Genomic DNA, 14876 nt, shown 5'->3' on the forward strand with positions numbered 1-14876 from the left:
TGTGGCTTTATTATTTTGTAAAACGGACCAAACTCGCCACAAAATTAACTACAACATGATTGATTTTTTTTAAATTATTTTAAAGATTGACGTGGGTGCTTGGGCCCCAAAAGCACCCACGGGATCGGCGCCTTTGGTAGTCACCAACATTGGATGTCAATTGTTGTATTTGTGAAAATAGCCGGCAGATATGTTTTTAATTTATTTTCGTTCATATGCCACTTAAATGTTATGTTGATTGTTTTAATAATGACTTTGATTTTTTATGAAAGGAATAAAAAACTTAACTGAACATTTATGATGCATTCTAGTTGCCAGCTATAGCTATTATCACCGTTATACGGTATTATTTAAATGTCTTATTGCACAATAACAAGTGACCTTTAGAAGCATGTTTAATTTAAAACACAATCACAATTTTATTCAAATATATGTAAGTAGGGAGTTACTGCTTTTTAGCCTGGCAAACGAACACCCCAGCGGCTTTATATCTACTAGAAATATGCTCCAAAAATACAGAACATCTTTTCTTGTTACCACTGCAGAGCATTTGATATTAGGCCCCAAAGATCAATTGTGGATGATTTTAATATTGTTTTGGGAATATTGACATTACATTAGGAAATATTATAACGTTTTTAAACATTGAATAAGTCATCTACAGGGGTTATAAAAAAAAAAAAGTGGTTACAGAATAAAGAAAACTCAATATTCAACCTTCTTAGGCAACTAATAATGTCTGCAAACAGCATCTTCTTCCACCACAAGACAGACAGATTTCATGAAAGTGTCTGAAAATATATTTATTCTGCTCTTAAACAACCAGATCTTCAGTTGGAAGAAAGGTCACATATAAAGAACTTAAGCATTTTGTCTAACTTGAAATCAAAAAGTTTATGTTGAAAATGTGCAAGTGTCAACAAAAATTACAACCCCAATGGCTTTACATACTTCCTGTATTCTCAAAAAACAAAATACAGATGGAACTCAGCTTTACCAATTGTGACGCAAAGACAAACATTTCAAATACAATCAATCAGTCTATAACATTTCTGGCAAGGCTTTCTGTTGTCCAGTAGTCAACTTTCGATTCAAGTGAAAGCACACAGACTGAAAGAAAAATTTGAGTACCAATATGTGCGAATTCAGCATGAACACAAAAACAGCCTGCAAAGGGAGACAAAAACCTTCCAATTCGTTGTTCAGTGTAAAGCAACATTTTCTTGTAAAAACACTGTCCAACAGTTAATAAAGATCAGCATTTAGTTAACCTCGGTCAATAATGGCCGGTAGAAGAATTAAATGGGAATTTTAGCTCATATAATTTTGAAAATAATCACAATTTCAACCAATATATAAGAGTAATAGAGCCAAGAAAATAATTATTTCTTCATCTGTACCTAATACCCGTTTCACTTCAGTAGATATTTTAGGTTTTAATTCCGTGTTTGGGCTTAAATATTTAATTACTGAGACATACAACTCACTAGCCATACTTTTAGGCACACCTGCAACAGCTAAAGAGAACTGCCTCAAAGGATTTTGCCTTTCCAAAAGTTGATAATGCTAAGTTTTGATTGAGACTGTTAAAATATCTCATCTCTGGTAGTGTCAATCAAAACTGTCCATTATTTTTACAAAAAAGGCACCATTTTAGATTTTGTTTTGCAGTTGTTGCCTTTTAATGTTGCTTCTTTCCATTATTAAATGATACTATAATAACAGAACACCGACATAAATAGTTCATTTTTAGTTGGTAACAGAGTTTAGAACATCTCTGTTAAATAAAAGTAAAGTAAATGTTCAATAGGAGTCTGTGAAAGCATCAAAGCTTAATGAGGCTTTAACGGTCCTCTCTTGCTTCAATTTATTGAGCAATTCAACCTATACAGGATTTCTGAGCGCAAATCTCGAAACAGAACACCATTCTGTCTAGGAAAAGAAATGGACTGAGGTTGTTCTTGCTCAAAATGGAACAAACAACAACTCCTGTTGGATATAATCATTTAGACTGAAAAACACTGGAACTGGGTCAAGGTAATACAAGAACTGTTCATGTGTTACCCATATTGGGGTCTACAGTCGAGGGGTTTGACTCCATGTCGACATCTTCTGGCTTCCTCTCAGTGGTCTGTTCATCACCATTTTCATGGCTGCTCCTGTTTGCCTGCAACACTTTGTCCTCCTGATCTGGCACTTGAGTAAAGTCAGTCCTTGGAATCTTCTCCTCCCTGCCTGATGACAGACAGGGTGAGTGTTTTAAAGTCTTAAGAGGTGTTTGAGCAGGAGAGTTCATTTGGGCTGTGTTACTACCAGCCTTCCTCTCTGCCTGGCCAGTGCTCACGTATCCAGCAGAGATGCTGTTGGTTTGCATCATCGCACCATCTTCTCTCTTCTTCTTTAGAGGCTCCTCTGTGTCCACAACTCCATCCGTTTGCATAACATTGTCAGGTTCCTGAATGGTGTTCTGTGAGTGGTTCGTGGGTTTGGAGTCAATATCCGCAGTGGGCTCAGTTTTGACGGTCACAGTGTCAGGGGTAGGCGACTGATCCATTTCATCAACTTCATCCGTAGACTCGTTGCTGTTCCCTAAATTATTGTTGGTCTCTAAATTCCCATTTCCAACAGACATTTTATCTTCCTTGACCTGAGGTGCTGACTCAGGCTGTTTGATTTTGTCTTTACTTGTTTCAGATTCTTTCTGTGGCTTTCCTGCATTGTCCAGTTTATCCTCTTTCAGGTGCACCCCCTTTTCTCCATCTTTGTTTTTAGCCCTTGAATAGACGTCATCTTTTCCTTCTCCAATGCCAAAAGCTTCTGATCGTTTCTCTGCCTTCCTAAACTGCTTCTGAATCTTCCTGGGACACCACACAAATTTATCCTTTGGTTCAAAGTGAAGGTAGGCGTAGCGCACCAACTCCTGGCGTTTTTGTTTATCCAGAATCGCAAACAGGAAGTAGTCAAGTACGCTGCGTTTAACACTGGTGAGGTTTTTCTTGACCAGAGTCTCCTCGAGGAAGAAGCGAACGAGCGGCGCCTGATAGTGCTCAAATCCTAGCTCGCCCAGGCTCTTTAGGATGCGAGTGATGCGCAGGTTGTTGTGCATGTTCCTAAAATAGATGAAATGGCTCCAAGTCAAATGATAAACTCTACAGTTCATATGAGCAAGTTTAGTGTCATAGTAATAATGTCAGAATTTACCGCTCAAGGTTCCCGAAGCGCTCTTTCCAGTTGTCTGCTCGTGTCACTTCACCCGTCTCTTTGTTAACCAGGCGGACGCCGTAGAAGCCCAACATGAGTTCATAGGACTCCACTAGCCTCTTTTTTGCATCCTCATTACTCTTAAAGGCCTGGAGAAAATACAGGGTGAGTTAAAGTGAAAGTGCTGTAGAGTTAAGAAAAGGTCAACCATGTGACACTCACCTCAATTTCCTTCTTTGTGAGTTCAGAAGCCATGTAGTTTACCCCTGGTTCTCGGAGTGGAAACAGCCTGACAATAGCAAAAAAATGTTGAACTCAGTTACAGTGCATTCTTATAGCTAAAATGCCACATCAATCGGTTAAGAAGCTAAGTGATACAGTACAATAAAATAACTTGATGCCTTTCATACTCTATATGGTATTGAACAGAAAGTAGAAATGCATGGCTTAAGATGACCATAATATATTTCACTTGAAATTATGGATTGACTCATGCATTGAATTCCAATGTGTAAGTGGATAAAAGCCTAAACTGGATTATTATTAACACACAATTGTGATGTGTGTTCAGTACACACAAAACATATTATACCAGTTTATATATAAATAAGATATACAGCAAGAAAACCGACCACTAGAGCAAAGTGGAGACTGTGGAGTGTATGCACAGCTTACATAAGCATTTGTGTTTATTTCTGTCATGACTATGTATCGTCAAATGGCACAATGCTATGGAGATGACAAACGCACTCAAAGAAAATGCACATACCACTGAATGTATGAGTGAACTCTCTCCAGCTTTTTGTAGTCATTCTTCCATTCTTTGAGGAACGATTCAATGTAGACATCTGTGATGCATAAAAATATATCATGACTTAGCTTTTTCACTAGTAGCACCAGTGCTACTAAATGAAAAAAAATAGTCGTGCAGAAAAAATATCAGCAACATGAAATGTCTTAAATATCACAATTTCATTATGAACACTGATTCAACGTACATATGTGAACTCATACATATAAAACACAATGCCATCATAAAGCCAACTGCAGCACTCAATTAAACACAAAAAACATCCCTAAAATGTGCGAGAACTCTTGGTAAAACGAGTGTAGGGCTGGGCGATATGGACCTAAACTCATATCCCGATATAGTTTGGCCCATAAACTAACCCATAAATGGAAATATCCGTAGATGTAACTAAATATCTCCACTGATGGGGATCCCAAATACTCAAAAACAAATACCAACAAGTAAGAAAAGTAGGTTTTGCATATTAGGATCTCAACTTAAGAGGTGTTTTGAGATAAGAAAAGAGAAAATAAGAAAAGTTAAATATAATCTCTGATGTCCTTTAAAAGAAAACATTTAGCTATTCTCAATTCTTCAGCTAACAAAAACACAAAATAAAATGTGAAATAAAGTGCCTTGGTTTAAAAGGGACATGTTTAAACATCAGCAGCAACATAACAATAAATTGACCTTTAACAAATGTGCTTTTATAGGTAAACATTAATACTGTAAATACTAGGGCTGTGAATCTTTGGGTGTCCCACGATTCGATTCAATATCGATTCTTGGGGTCACGATTCGATTCAAAATCGATTTTTTTTCTTCAATTCAATACGATTCTCGATTCAAAAACGATTTTTTTCCCGATTCAAAACGATTCTCTATTCATTCAATACATAAGATTTCAGCAGGATCTACCCCAGTCTGCTGACATGCAAGCAGAGTACCGGTAGTAGATTTTTGTAAAAAGATTTTATAATTGTAAAGGACAATGTTTTATCAACTGATTGCAATAATGTAAATTTGTTTTAACTATTAAATGAACCAAAAATATGACTTATTTTATCTTGGTGAAAATATTGGACATATTGTGTTGTCAAGCTTATGAGATGCGATGCAAGTGTAAGCCACTGTGACACTATTGTTCTTTTTTTAAATGTTTTATAAATGTCTAATGATAATGTCAACGAGGGATTTTTAATCACTGCTATGTTGAAACTGTAACTAATATTGATACGGTTGTTGATAATATTAATTTTTGTTTCACTACTTTTGGTTTGTTCTGTGTCGTGTTTGTGTCTCCTCTCAATTGCTCTGTTTATTGCAGTTCTGAGTGTTGCTGGGTCGGGTTTGGTTTTGGAATTGGATTGCATTGCATTGTTATGGTATTGCTGTGTATTGTTTTGCTGTCTTCATGATTAATTTAAAAAACAAAACAAAAAAAAACAATAAAATAAAAAAAATAAAAAATCGACTTTTAAAAAATGAGAATTGATTCTGAATCGCACAATGTGAGAATCGCGATTCGAATTGATTTTTTCCCACACCCCTAGTACATACAAAGATTTTAGCCAGGAACACCAACCTGCCAACTGCTTATGATGCTGTGACGGGCTGTGTTCTGATTTTTTTTTTCAAGTAATTATAGTTACTTATTACTTTACCAAAAAAGTAATTGAATTGCTAACAGAATTAGTCTTCAATAAATGTAAGTAATTACTCGGAAAAGTGATTAATGAGTTACTTAAAAACTTCAAATATGTTACTAGCGCGCAGTGCAGTTTGTGTCAAGTTTTAAGGTGGTGGAAAAAAAACTTCTGTCTTTTACTCACCAGTTACTCCAACTAAGACATTGTTTCTTCCGTGTTGGAACACCGAGTGTGTGAACTAGTGGCTCCAGCCACACACAGCCTTCAGCGCGCACAGAGTGATCAGTGACACTTCCGCGTCAATCACTTGTCCATTTAGTTATGGTTAAGTTTAGGGATGTCCCGATTTGATATTTGGATCGGATCGGCCGCCGATATTTGCCAAAAAATGCGTATCGGCAAGGCATGGGAAAATGCCGATCCAGATCCAGTTTAAAAAAAAAACTCCGGTCCGTGTTTTCCAACGCACCAATTTAAATAATACATTCCACTTTTCTGCTGCTCCCTAATTTCCGTTCCGCATTTTCCAGCACACCTTCAACACATCCACAGGTCTGTGGATTCTCACGCAGTTGCTTTTAGCTCCTGGCATTACACTACAGGCTCTTCTCACTCTTTCTTGTCTGTCCTTCTCACAGACAACAAGCCCACCTTCTTACACACGTCACATACTGTCACATACGTATACGCCCTCTCCCAGCAGAGAGGTAGCAGCATGGCTAACGTTAGCTGTGATGCTAGCGCAGCCGTGTGACCAACGTTCCCTCTAAGGTGCGCGCCTGCGCAATTGCGCACTGCTCAAGCGTCCTCTGCGCACGGCAAATCTATGCCACGCACAAAATCAAAAAAAAAAAAAAAGCGCATAACAATTTTCGACACACGGACACGACAGAGAAAACAGTTTTCGTCATCATTGTTCAAATATTGTAACGTCTGTCGAGACGCTTATCTCCATTCGGTGCCACACGCCCACACCATCAAAATGCCGAGGCAAAAATTTCCACATCAACACCGTATGAAAAAATGTGTGATTTTTTTGGTTGTGATTTCCTTCTCTGCATGAAAGTTTAAAAGTAGCATATATTAATGCAGTATGAAGTAGGGATGTCCCGATCCAGGTTTTTGCACTTCCAATCCGATACCGATAGTTTTTGCATTTCCGATCTGATACCGATACTGACCGATACCGATACTGACCGATACTGGCCTATCCGAGCATTTATTAAAGTTTAAAGTTATTTAGCCTACTTAGTTGTCAGAATCATGTTGAAAAGGGTTTTAGTACTCTTGATAACAACTAGCCAGCTGAATTAGGGGAGTTTGAATATTACACAATGGTTGGTAACAAGAAACTGACCTGTTTATTCAAGGATAAACACAAAATAGACAAAATTATACATGACAAACAGAAATGGCATCATTGAACTAGGGCTGGGCGATATGGCCTTTTTTTAATATTGCGATATTTTAAGGCCATATTGCGATACACAATTTATATCTCGATATTTTGCCTTAGCCTTGAATGAACACTTGATGCATATAATCACAGCAGTATGATGATTCTATGTGTTTTGATTGATTGATTGAGACTTTTATTAGTAGGTTGCACAGTGAAGTACATATTCCGTACAATTGACCACTAAATGGTAACACCCCAATAAGTTTTTCAACTTGTTTAAGTCGGGGTCCACTTAAATTGATTCATGATACAGATATATACTATCAGATATATACTATCATCATAATACAGTCATCACACAAGATAATCACATTGAATTATTTACATTATATATAATCCAGGGTGTGGAGGGGGGCGCCGGATGTAAGTGTCAAAAAGACAGCCAAAAGAGTTTGATATGAGAATAAATCTAAAGTTAAAATATAGGGTAGAAATGCACCCATTTGCAGGAAATGTAGTTTTGATTTTCAAATTTTTCTTTCAAGGCTTGCATGTCTACATTAAAACATTCTTCTTCATACTGCATTAATATATGCTACTTTTAAACTTTCATGCAGAGAAGGAAATCACAACTGAAAAAAATCACTAATTTTTTCATACGGTGTTGATGTGGAAATCTTTGCCTCAGCATTTTGATGGTGTGGGCATGTGGCACCGAATGGAGATAAGCGTCTCGACAGACGTCACAATATTTGAACAATGATGACGAAAACTGTTTTCTCTGTCGTGTCGGTGTGTTGAAAATTGTTGTGCGCTTATTTTTTTATTAGATTTTGTGCGTGGCATAGATTTGCTATGCGCAGAGGACGCTTAAACAGTGCGCAATTGCACAGGCGAGCACCTTAGAGGAAGCGTTGCTCGCACAGCTGCGCTAGCATCACAGCTAATGTTAGCCATGCTGCTACCTCTCTGCTCGGGGAGGACGTATATGTATGTGACGTATGACGTGACAGTATGTGACGTGTGTCGTGACAGTATGTGACGTGTGTAAGAAGGTGCGCTGCTGTCTGTGAGAGGGAGACACAGGAAAGAGTGAGAAGAGCCTGTCGTGTAATGCTAGCAGCTAAAAGCAACTGCGTGAGAATTCACAGACATGTGGATGTGTTGAAGGTGTGCTGGAAAATGCGGAACGGAAATTACGGAGCAGCAGAAAAGTGGAATGTATTATTTAAATCGGTGCGTTGGAAAACACGGACCGGAGTTTTTTTTTAAACTGGATCTGGATCTGCATTTTCCCATGCCTTGCCGATACGCAATTTTTGGCAAATATCGGCAGCCGATCCAATCCAAATATCGGATCGGGACATCCCTAGTATGAAGAAGAATGTTTTAATGTAGAAATGCAAGCCTTGAAAGAAAATTTTGAAAATCAAGACTACATTTCCTGCAAATGGGTGCATTTCTACCCTATATTTTAACTTTAGATTTATTCTCATATCAAACTCTTTTGGCTGTCTTTTTGACACTTACATCCGGCGCCCCCCTCCACACCCCGGATTGTAAATAATGTAAATAATTCAATGTGATTATCTTGTGTGATGACTGTATTATGATGATAGTATATATCTGATAGTATATATCTGTATCATGAATCAATTTAAGTGGACCCCAACTTAAACAAGTTGAAAAACTTTTTCGGGTGTTACCATTTAGTGGTCAATTGTACGGGATATGTACTTCACTGTGCAACCTACTAATAAAAGTCTCAATCAATCAATCAAAACACATAGAATCATCATACTGCTGTGATTATATGCATCAAGTGTTCATTCAAGGCTAAGGCAAAATATTGAGATATATATCATGTATCGCAATATGGCCTTAAAATATCTCAATATTAAAAAAAGGCCATATTGCCCAGCCCTAGTTCAATGATGCCATTTCTGTTTGTCATGTATAATTTTGTCTATTTTGTGTTTATCCTTGAATAAACAGGTCAGTTTCTTGTTACCAACCATTGTGTATTATTCAAACTCCCCTAATTCAGCTGGCTAGTTGTTATCAAGAGTACTAAAACCCTTTTCAACATGATTCTGACAACTAAGTAGGCTAAATAACTTAAAACTTTAATACATGCTCGGATAGGCCAGTATCGGTATCGGTCAGTATCGGAAGTGCAAAAACAATATCGGTATCGGATCGGAAGTGCAAAAACCTGGATCGGGACATCCCTAGTTAAGTTAATTTCAAATATTCTAGAAAGATGGGCAAACATTTTACTCTAGTTTGATCAAATTTAGATGGATTTATTTCTGGAACAAAATGCTAATTTAAGGGTTCAAATCTGTATTCGCACGTGTGCTACTTTTTTTCTCAATACTTGTACAACCTACAGTCAAGGCCATAATTATTCACTCCCTTGTGAAATTAGACAACTCTTGATTTCTCTCTGGAAATGACCATAACAGCAAGTGTTTATATAGCATTTGTTTCCAAAATAACAAAAGACCAAATGTCCATTAACTTTAATTATATTTTATTGCTTCACAGAATTGAAACAACAAAGGGCAAAAATGAGAAATCCAAACTTAGTAGCCGACTTGCCATAGTCATTAGTGTCCCCTAAAGCTAATGCTCGCCAGAATATTCCATACACCCGCAACACATCTCCTCTGCTTGTGTTGTTGTGAACGACTCACCAATGCAAGCACAATAAACAGAGGACGGCAGCCGTTATTTCAGACACACTCTTTTTCTTTACAGAGCCTTGAGAAGTCTCCTCTCAAAAACATATAAGCCACCAAGTGCACTGAAGAACAGCAGGACACTTTCAGCCTACACAATAACCGTACTGTGCGCGACATCCAGTGAAATGAAAGGTTTAACAATTTTTACCGTATAGCACATTTGTCACACAATGATTATGCTTTGACTTAAAATACTGGTCAAAATTGTTCAATGATGTATTGTTCTAATAAATGGAAGGATTTTGTTAATTAAATTACAGATACTCTTGTAAATGAACTTATCAATAAAATAAAAAATAATGCTGACAAAGCTTGTGTTTCACTTTGTTAATGGTATAGAATGGTTATAAAGGTTGTACAGTTTAGTTTACACTAAACATTTGTGTTTATAATAATTAGGAGCCATTTTTATTTTAAAGGATATTTTTGCAAGATGCATAACTGATAAATAGTATAGTTGCATTATTGGGAAATTTGTAGGGATGCTATCGATTTTATTAGTAATCGAGTGATCTATCGATTAATCAAGTAATCGGTTAAAACATGTTATAGCCTCAATGCGTATTTTAAGGAGAATAAACAGTAAACCATTAACAAAAAACACATTTTCTGCTAGCCGTAACTCTGCAGAGACTACATTATTGGTTGAGACTACATTACCTGTAAATATGTGAGGAGATCTTTTTCATTCTTTTTTCCAATAAATGCACATCGAAATTGCCCTTTTAACATCTCTTTGCTGTTTGTCCCCACACACCACCGTTCTCATGTGCGATTAATTGCAGGGGCCGTGTGGATACTTTGTCCACTTTACGTTCTGGGCACTCCCTTGAGACCGGATTCGAACAATTTTAAAAATATAAATCAAAGCTTTTTCTAATCAAAATCATCGATAATCGTTGCAGTCCTAGATATGAAGTAGGGCTGGGCGATATATCGAGTTTGCAAGATGTATCGATGTATTTTTTAAACAAGATATGAATTAAGAAAAATATCGTAATCATTTATTTCACGTTAAAATGACCAAATGCCGCTTAGTCCTTGTTCTCCCCCGCTTCCCCTCAATGGACTACTAAACCCCTCCCCTTCCTCCTTCCAAGACTGCTTGCAGGTATAAGAACATCCATAATTGGTTGGTTGTTTACTATGATGAGTCACAATTGGTTAGGTACAGGCCAATCAGAGACAAGATAAGGCGGGTCATCAAACCAGGAAGGGAAATCACAAAGTGCCTTCCTGCAAAAGTAATTTTTTATCTGAGTTTGAAAAATGTTGCATTATTTGCACAGCTATGTTATTTATTTTACGTACAAATAATATTTTTCTATTTTGTTTATGTTTAAGTTAAAGTACCAATGATTGCCACACACACACTGGGTGTGTTGAAATGTGTCCTCTGCATTTGACCCATCCTCTTGTTTACTCCCTGGGAGCTGAGGGGAGCAGCGGGCAGCAGCGGTGCCGCGCCCGGGATTAATTTTTTGGTGATTTAACCCCCAATTCCAACCCTTGATGCTGAGTGCCAAGCAGGGAGGTAATGGGTCCCATTTTTATAGTCTTTGGTATGACTCGGCCGGGGTTTGAACTCACAACCTACCGATCTCAGGGCGGACACTAACCACTAGGCCACTGAGTAGGTGTCATGTTTAGGGATGTTCCGATCAGATATTTGGATCGGATCGGCCGCCGATATTTGCCAAAAAATGCGTATCGGCAAGGCATGGGAAAATGCCGATCCAGATCCAGTTTAAAAAAAAACTCTGGTCCGTGTTTTCCAACGCATCTATTTAAATAATACATTCACTTTTCTGCTGCTCCCTAATTTCCGTTTCCGCATTTTCCAGCACACCTTCAACACATCCACAGCTCTGTGGATTCTCAAGCAGTTGCTTTTAGCTGCTGGCATTACACGACATGCTCTTCTCACTCTTTCCTGTGTCCCCCTCTCACAGACAGCAAGCGCACCTTCTTACACACGTCACATACTGTCACGTCATACGTCACATACGTATACGTCCTCCCCGAGCAGAGAGGTAGCAGCATGGCTAACGTTAGCTGTGATGCTAGCGCAGCCGTGCGAGCAACGCTCCCTCTAAGGTGCGCGCCTGTGGAATTGCGCACTTCTCAAGCGTCCTCTGCGCACGGCAAATCTATGCCACGCACAAAATCAAATAAAAAAATAAGCGCATAACAATTTTCGACACACGGACACGACAGAGAAAACAGTTTTCGTCATCATTGTTCAAATATTGTAACGTCTGTCGAGACACTTATCTCCGTTCGGTGCCACACGTCCACACCATCAAAATGCCGAGGCAAACATTTCCAGATCAACACCGTATGAAAAAAATAGTGATTTTTTTAGTTGTGATTTCCTTCTCTGCATGGAAGTTTAAAAGTAGCATATATTAATGCAGTATGAAGAAGAATGTTTTAATGTAGACACAAATAATCATCATACTGCTGTGATTATATGCATCAAGTGTTCATTCAAAGCTAAGGCAAAATATCCACTTATATATCGTGTATCGCAATATGGCCTTAAAATATTGCAATATTAAAAAAAGGCCATATCGCCCAGCCCTAGTTCAATTATGCCATTTCTGTTTGTCATGTATAATTTTGTCTATTTTGTGTTTATTCTTGAATAAACAGGTCAGTTTCTTATTACCAACCATTGTGTATTATTTAAACTCACCTAATTCAGCTGGCTAGTTATCAAGAGTACTAAAACCCTTTTCAACATGATTCTGACAACTAAGTAGGCTAAATAACTTTAAACTTTAATACATGCTCGGATAGGCCAGTATCGGTCAGCATCTGTATCGGATCGGAAGTGCAAAAACAATATTGGTATCGGATCGGAAGTGCAAAAACCTGGATCGGGACATCCCTAGTCATGTTATGTAAACCTGTGCTATTTAAACAGTTTATTTTCTGTGCTGATAATACCCATCTTGACTAACTGTGTTAAAAGTGCCACTGACTGTTTACAGAACAGTTGTCATTCAGTTCCATTTTACTGAATATCGCTAAAAAATGAATATCTTTCTATGTATACTTTCACCAAAAAATATATAGAATATCGAGTTTAAGCAAAAATATATCGAGATATACTTTTTCGTCCATATCGCCGTAATATGAGGTAATAAAAAGAACAAGGTACCGAACAATCTGAAAACCACTCCATCTATCTTCTACCGCTTGTCGCGGGGGTGGCTGGAGCCTATCCCAGCTGCATTCCAGCGTAAGGCATGGTGGTACACCCTGGACAAGTCACCACCTCATCGCAGGGCCAACACAGATAGACCGACAAACCGTGTCACAAAACAATGACAAGATCTGAACCGTGGCTTTTGCGAACTGTTCCACCCCTAGTAAATATCTATCCTCATGGTATCATAATGTGGTGTGTTTTGATTATCCTACCATCAGGTGAAGAGGGGAATTTATTGAGGTAAAACTGCAAATTGTTCATTTTGTCCTCTGAGCACTCTTCATCTGCAAGATTCTGACAGAGAAAAGGACAGAGTATAATCATTTAGTAAAGTAGAACTTGACAGAACACACCAAGTCGAAGGTTGGGCTTGAATATAAAATACATAGACATTCATTTAAAGACAGTCGCCAGTACTTACAGGGTATCCTCTTCTGTAGTTCTGCATGTCCTTTGCTGCCCTCATGTTTCTGGGCGTGTGATGCCACTGCAAACCATCATGAAGGTGAAATGTGTTTTACCAACGCATAAGACCACAGATTTTTGTAATGTTTGGTCCTGCATAATTGGACCATATCAAGTACAAGTTTGACATATTTATCATAAAAAAACGTGAATAATGTCGAGGAGGGTTAGGTTCATGCTAATACTCGTTTTTCGACACTAAGTCATTTGGCAGCCATTTGCATTTGTTCGTTTTGTCTCAGCAAAGCCAAAGTCATAATGCACAGTCTAAAATTAAAATGTCCTCTTAATATAAGCGAGCTTATAAAGTAAGTTAGCCTGAGTAGCTTGCAAGGCTAGCTAGCGAGCTAGCTATTGCGCTCGTTGTAGTAGCAACACCGTCTAACCTCTCGTCTCAAGACATTATTGCGAGTTAATATTTACGTTATTTGAAGCACTTACCGATACTAAAGTCCAACCAGATTTATTTTTGTCTTGACTGGATCGACGAGGTTGGCCATCTCCGGCCGGGTCCTCTCCATCACTCTCTGTGTCCCAGGTCGAGTCGTAATCACACACACAGTCGTCCTCCATGATTACCAAAAACGACAAAAACCACCTGAAGCTACCCAAATTTGTTTCCCACCGTAGATGTGCATGGACCCAGCTATACTGGCATATTCGCGCTAGACGAGGAGAGCCCTGACCAGCCTGTCTTTGCAGGCCGCCATCGTCTCTCGCCACTCTTTAAGACGATGTTGCCTTCAGGTGCTCGAGTGGGCGTAGAAATAACCAGCCCCCGCTATCAAAAACAACATATAGTGCGTACTTTATTTAAGCAGGGGTGTTCAATTCCCCCTGTGTCCTTATTTAGATGAAATTCGCAAGATGTATTCGCTCTATTACTTGCAGGTTTTGATCGAGAGAAAAATAATACGTTATTTGAACACTAATGGCGACATAGCCTAACACAGCTGACATTTCCCCTACGCAGCATTAATATGTGCGTTTTTGGGGCTCGACAAAGATAGATTTTTTTAATCGAAGGCCTCCCTCAAAATGTCTAAACGTGAAGTTTTATGTGTAATAAAGTTTGTTCAGCACGGTGTAACAGGGGTTAGTGCTTCTGCCTCACAAAACGAAGGTCCTGAGTAGTCTTTAGTTCAATCCTGGGATAGGGATCTTTCTGTGTGGAGTTTGCATGTTCTCCCTGTGACTGCGTGGGTTCCCTCCAGGTACTCCGGCTTCCTCCCACCTCCAAAGACAGCACCTGGGGATAAGTTGATTAGCAACACTAAATTGGCCCTAGTGTGTGAATGTGAGTGTGAATGTTGTCTGTCTATCTGTGTTGGCCCTGCGATGAGGTGGCGACTTGTCCAGGGTGTACAACACCTTCCGCCCGAATGCAGCTGAGATAGGCTCCAGCGCC

General features: G+C 38.6%; 1 protein-coding gene across 1 annotated transcript; it reads right to left on the reverse strand.

Annotated features, from left to right (window-relative positions):
- Positions 1-868: 868 nt before the first annotated feature.
- On the reverse strand, positions 869-14220 carry LOC133618779 (uncharacterized). The gene is made up of 7 exons (XM_061979483.1): positions 13910-14220; positions 13425-13490; positions 13216-13297; positions 3971-4049; positions 3424-3490; positions 3202-3350; positions 869-3110 (listed from the first exon to the last, which is right to left on the reverse strand). Exons 1-7 carry the CDS (start codon positions 14039-14041, stop codon positions 2054-2056), a joined length of 1632 nt encoding a protein of 543 aa, XP_061835467.1. The 5' UTR covers positions 14042-14220; the 3' UTR covers positions 869-2053.
- Between the last annotated feature and the right edge of the window lie 656 nt (positions 14221-14876).

Source organism: Nerophis lumbriciformis, linkage group LG01 (genome assembly GCF_033978685.3).
Source record: "Nerophis lumbriciformis linkage group LG01, RoL_Nlum_v2.1, whole genome shotgun sequence".
In the NCBI taxonomy this organism is placed as follows: domain Eukaryota; kingdom Metazoa; phylum Chordata; class Actinopteri; order Syngnathiformes; family Syngnathidae; genus Nerophis; species Nerophis lumbriciformis.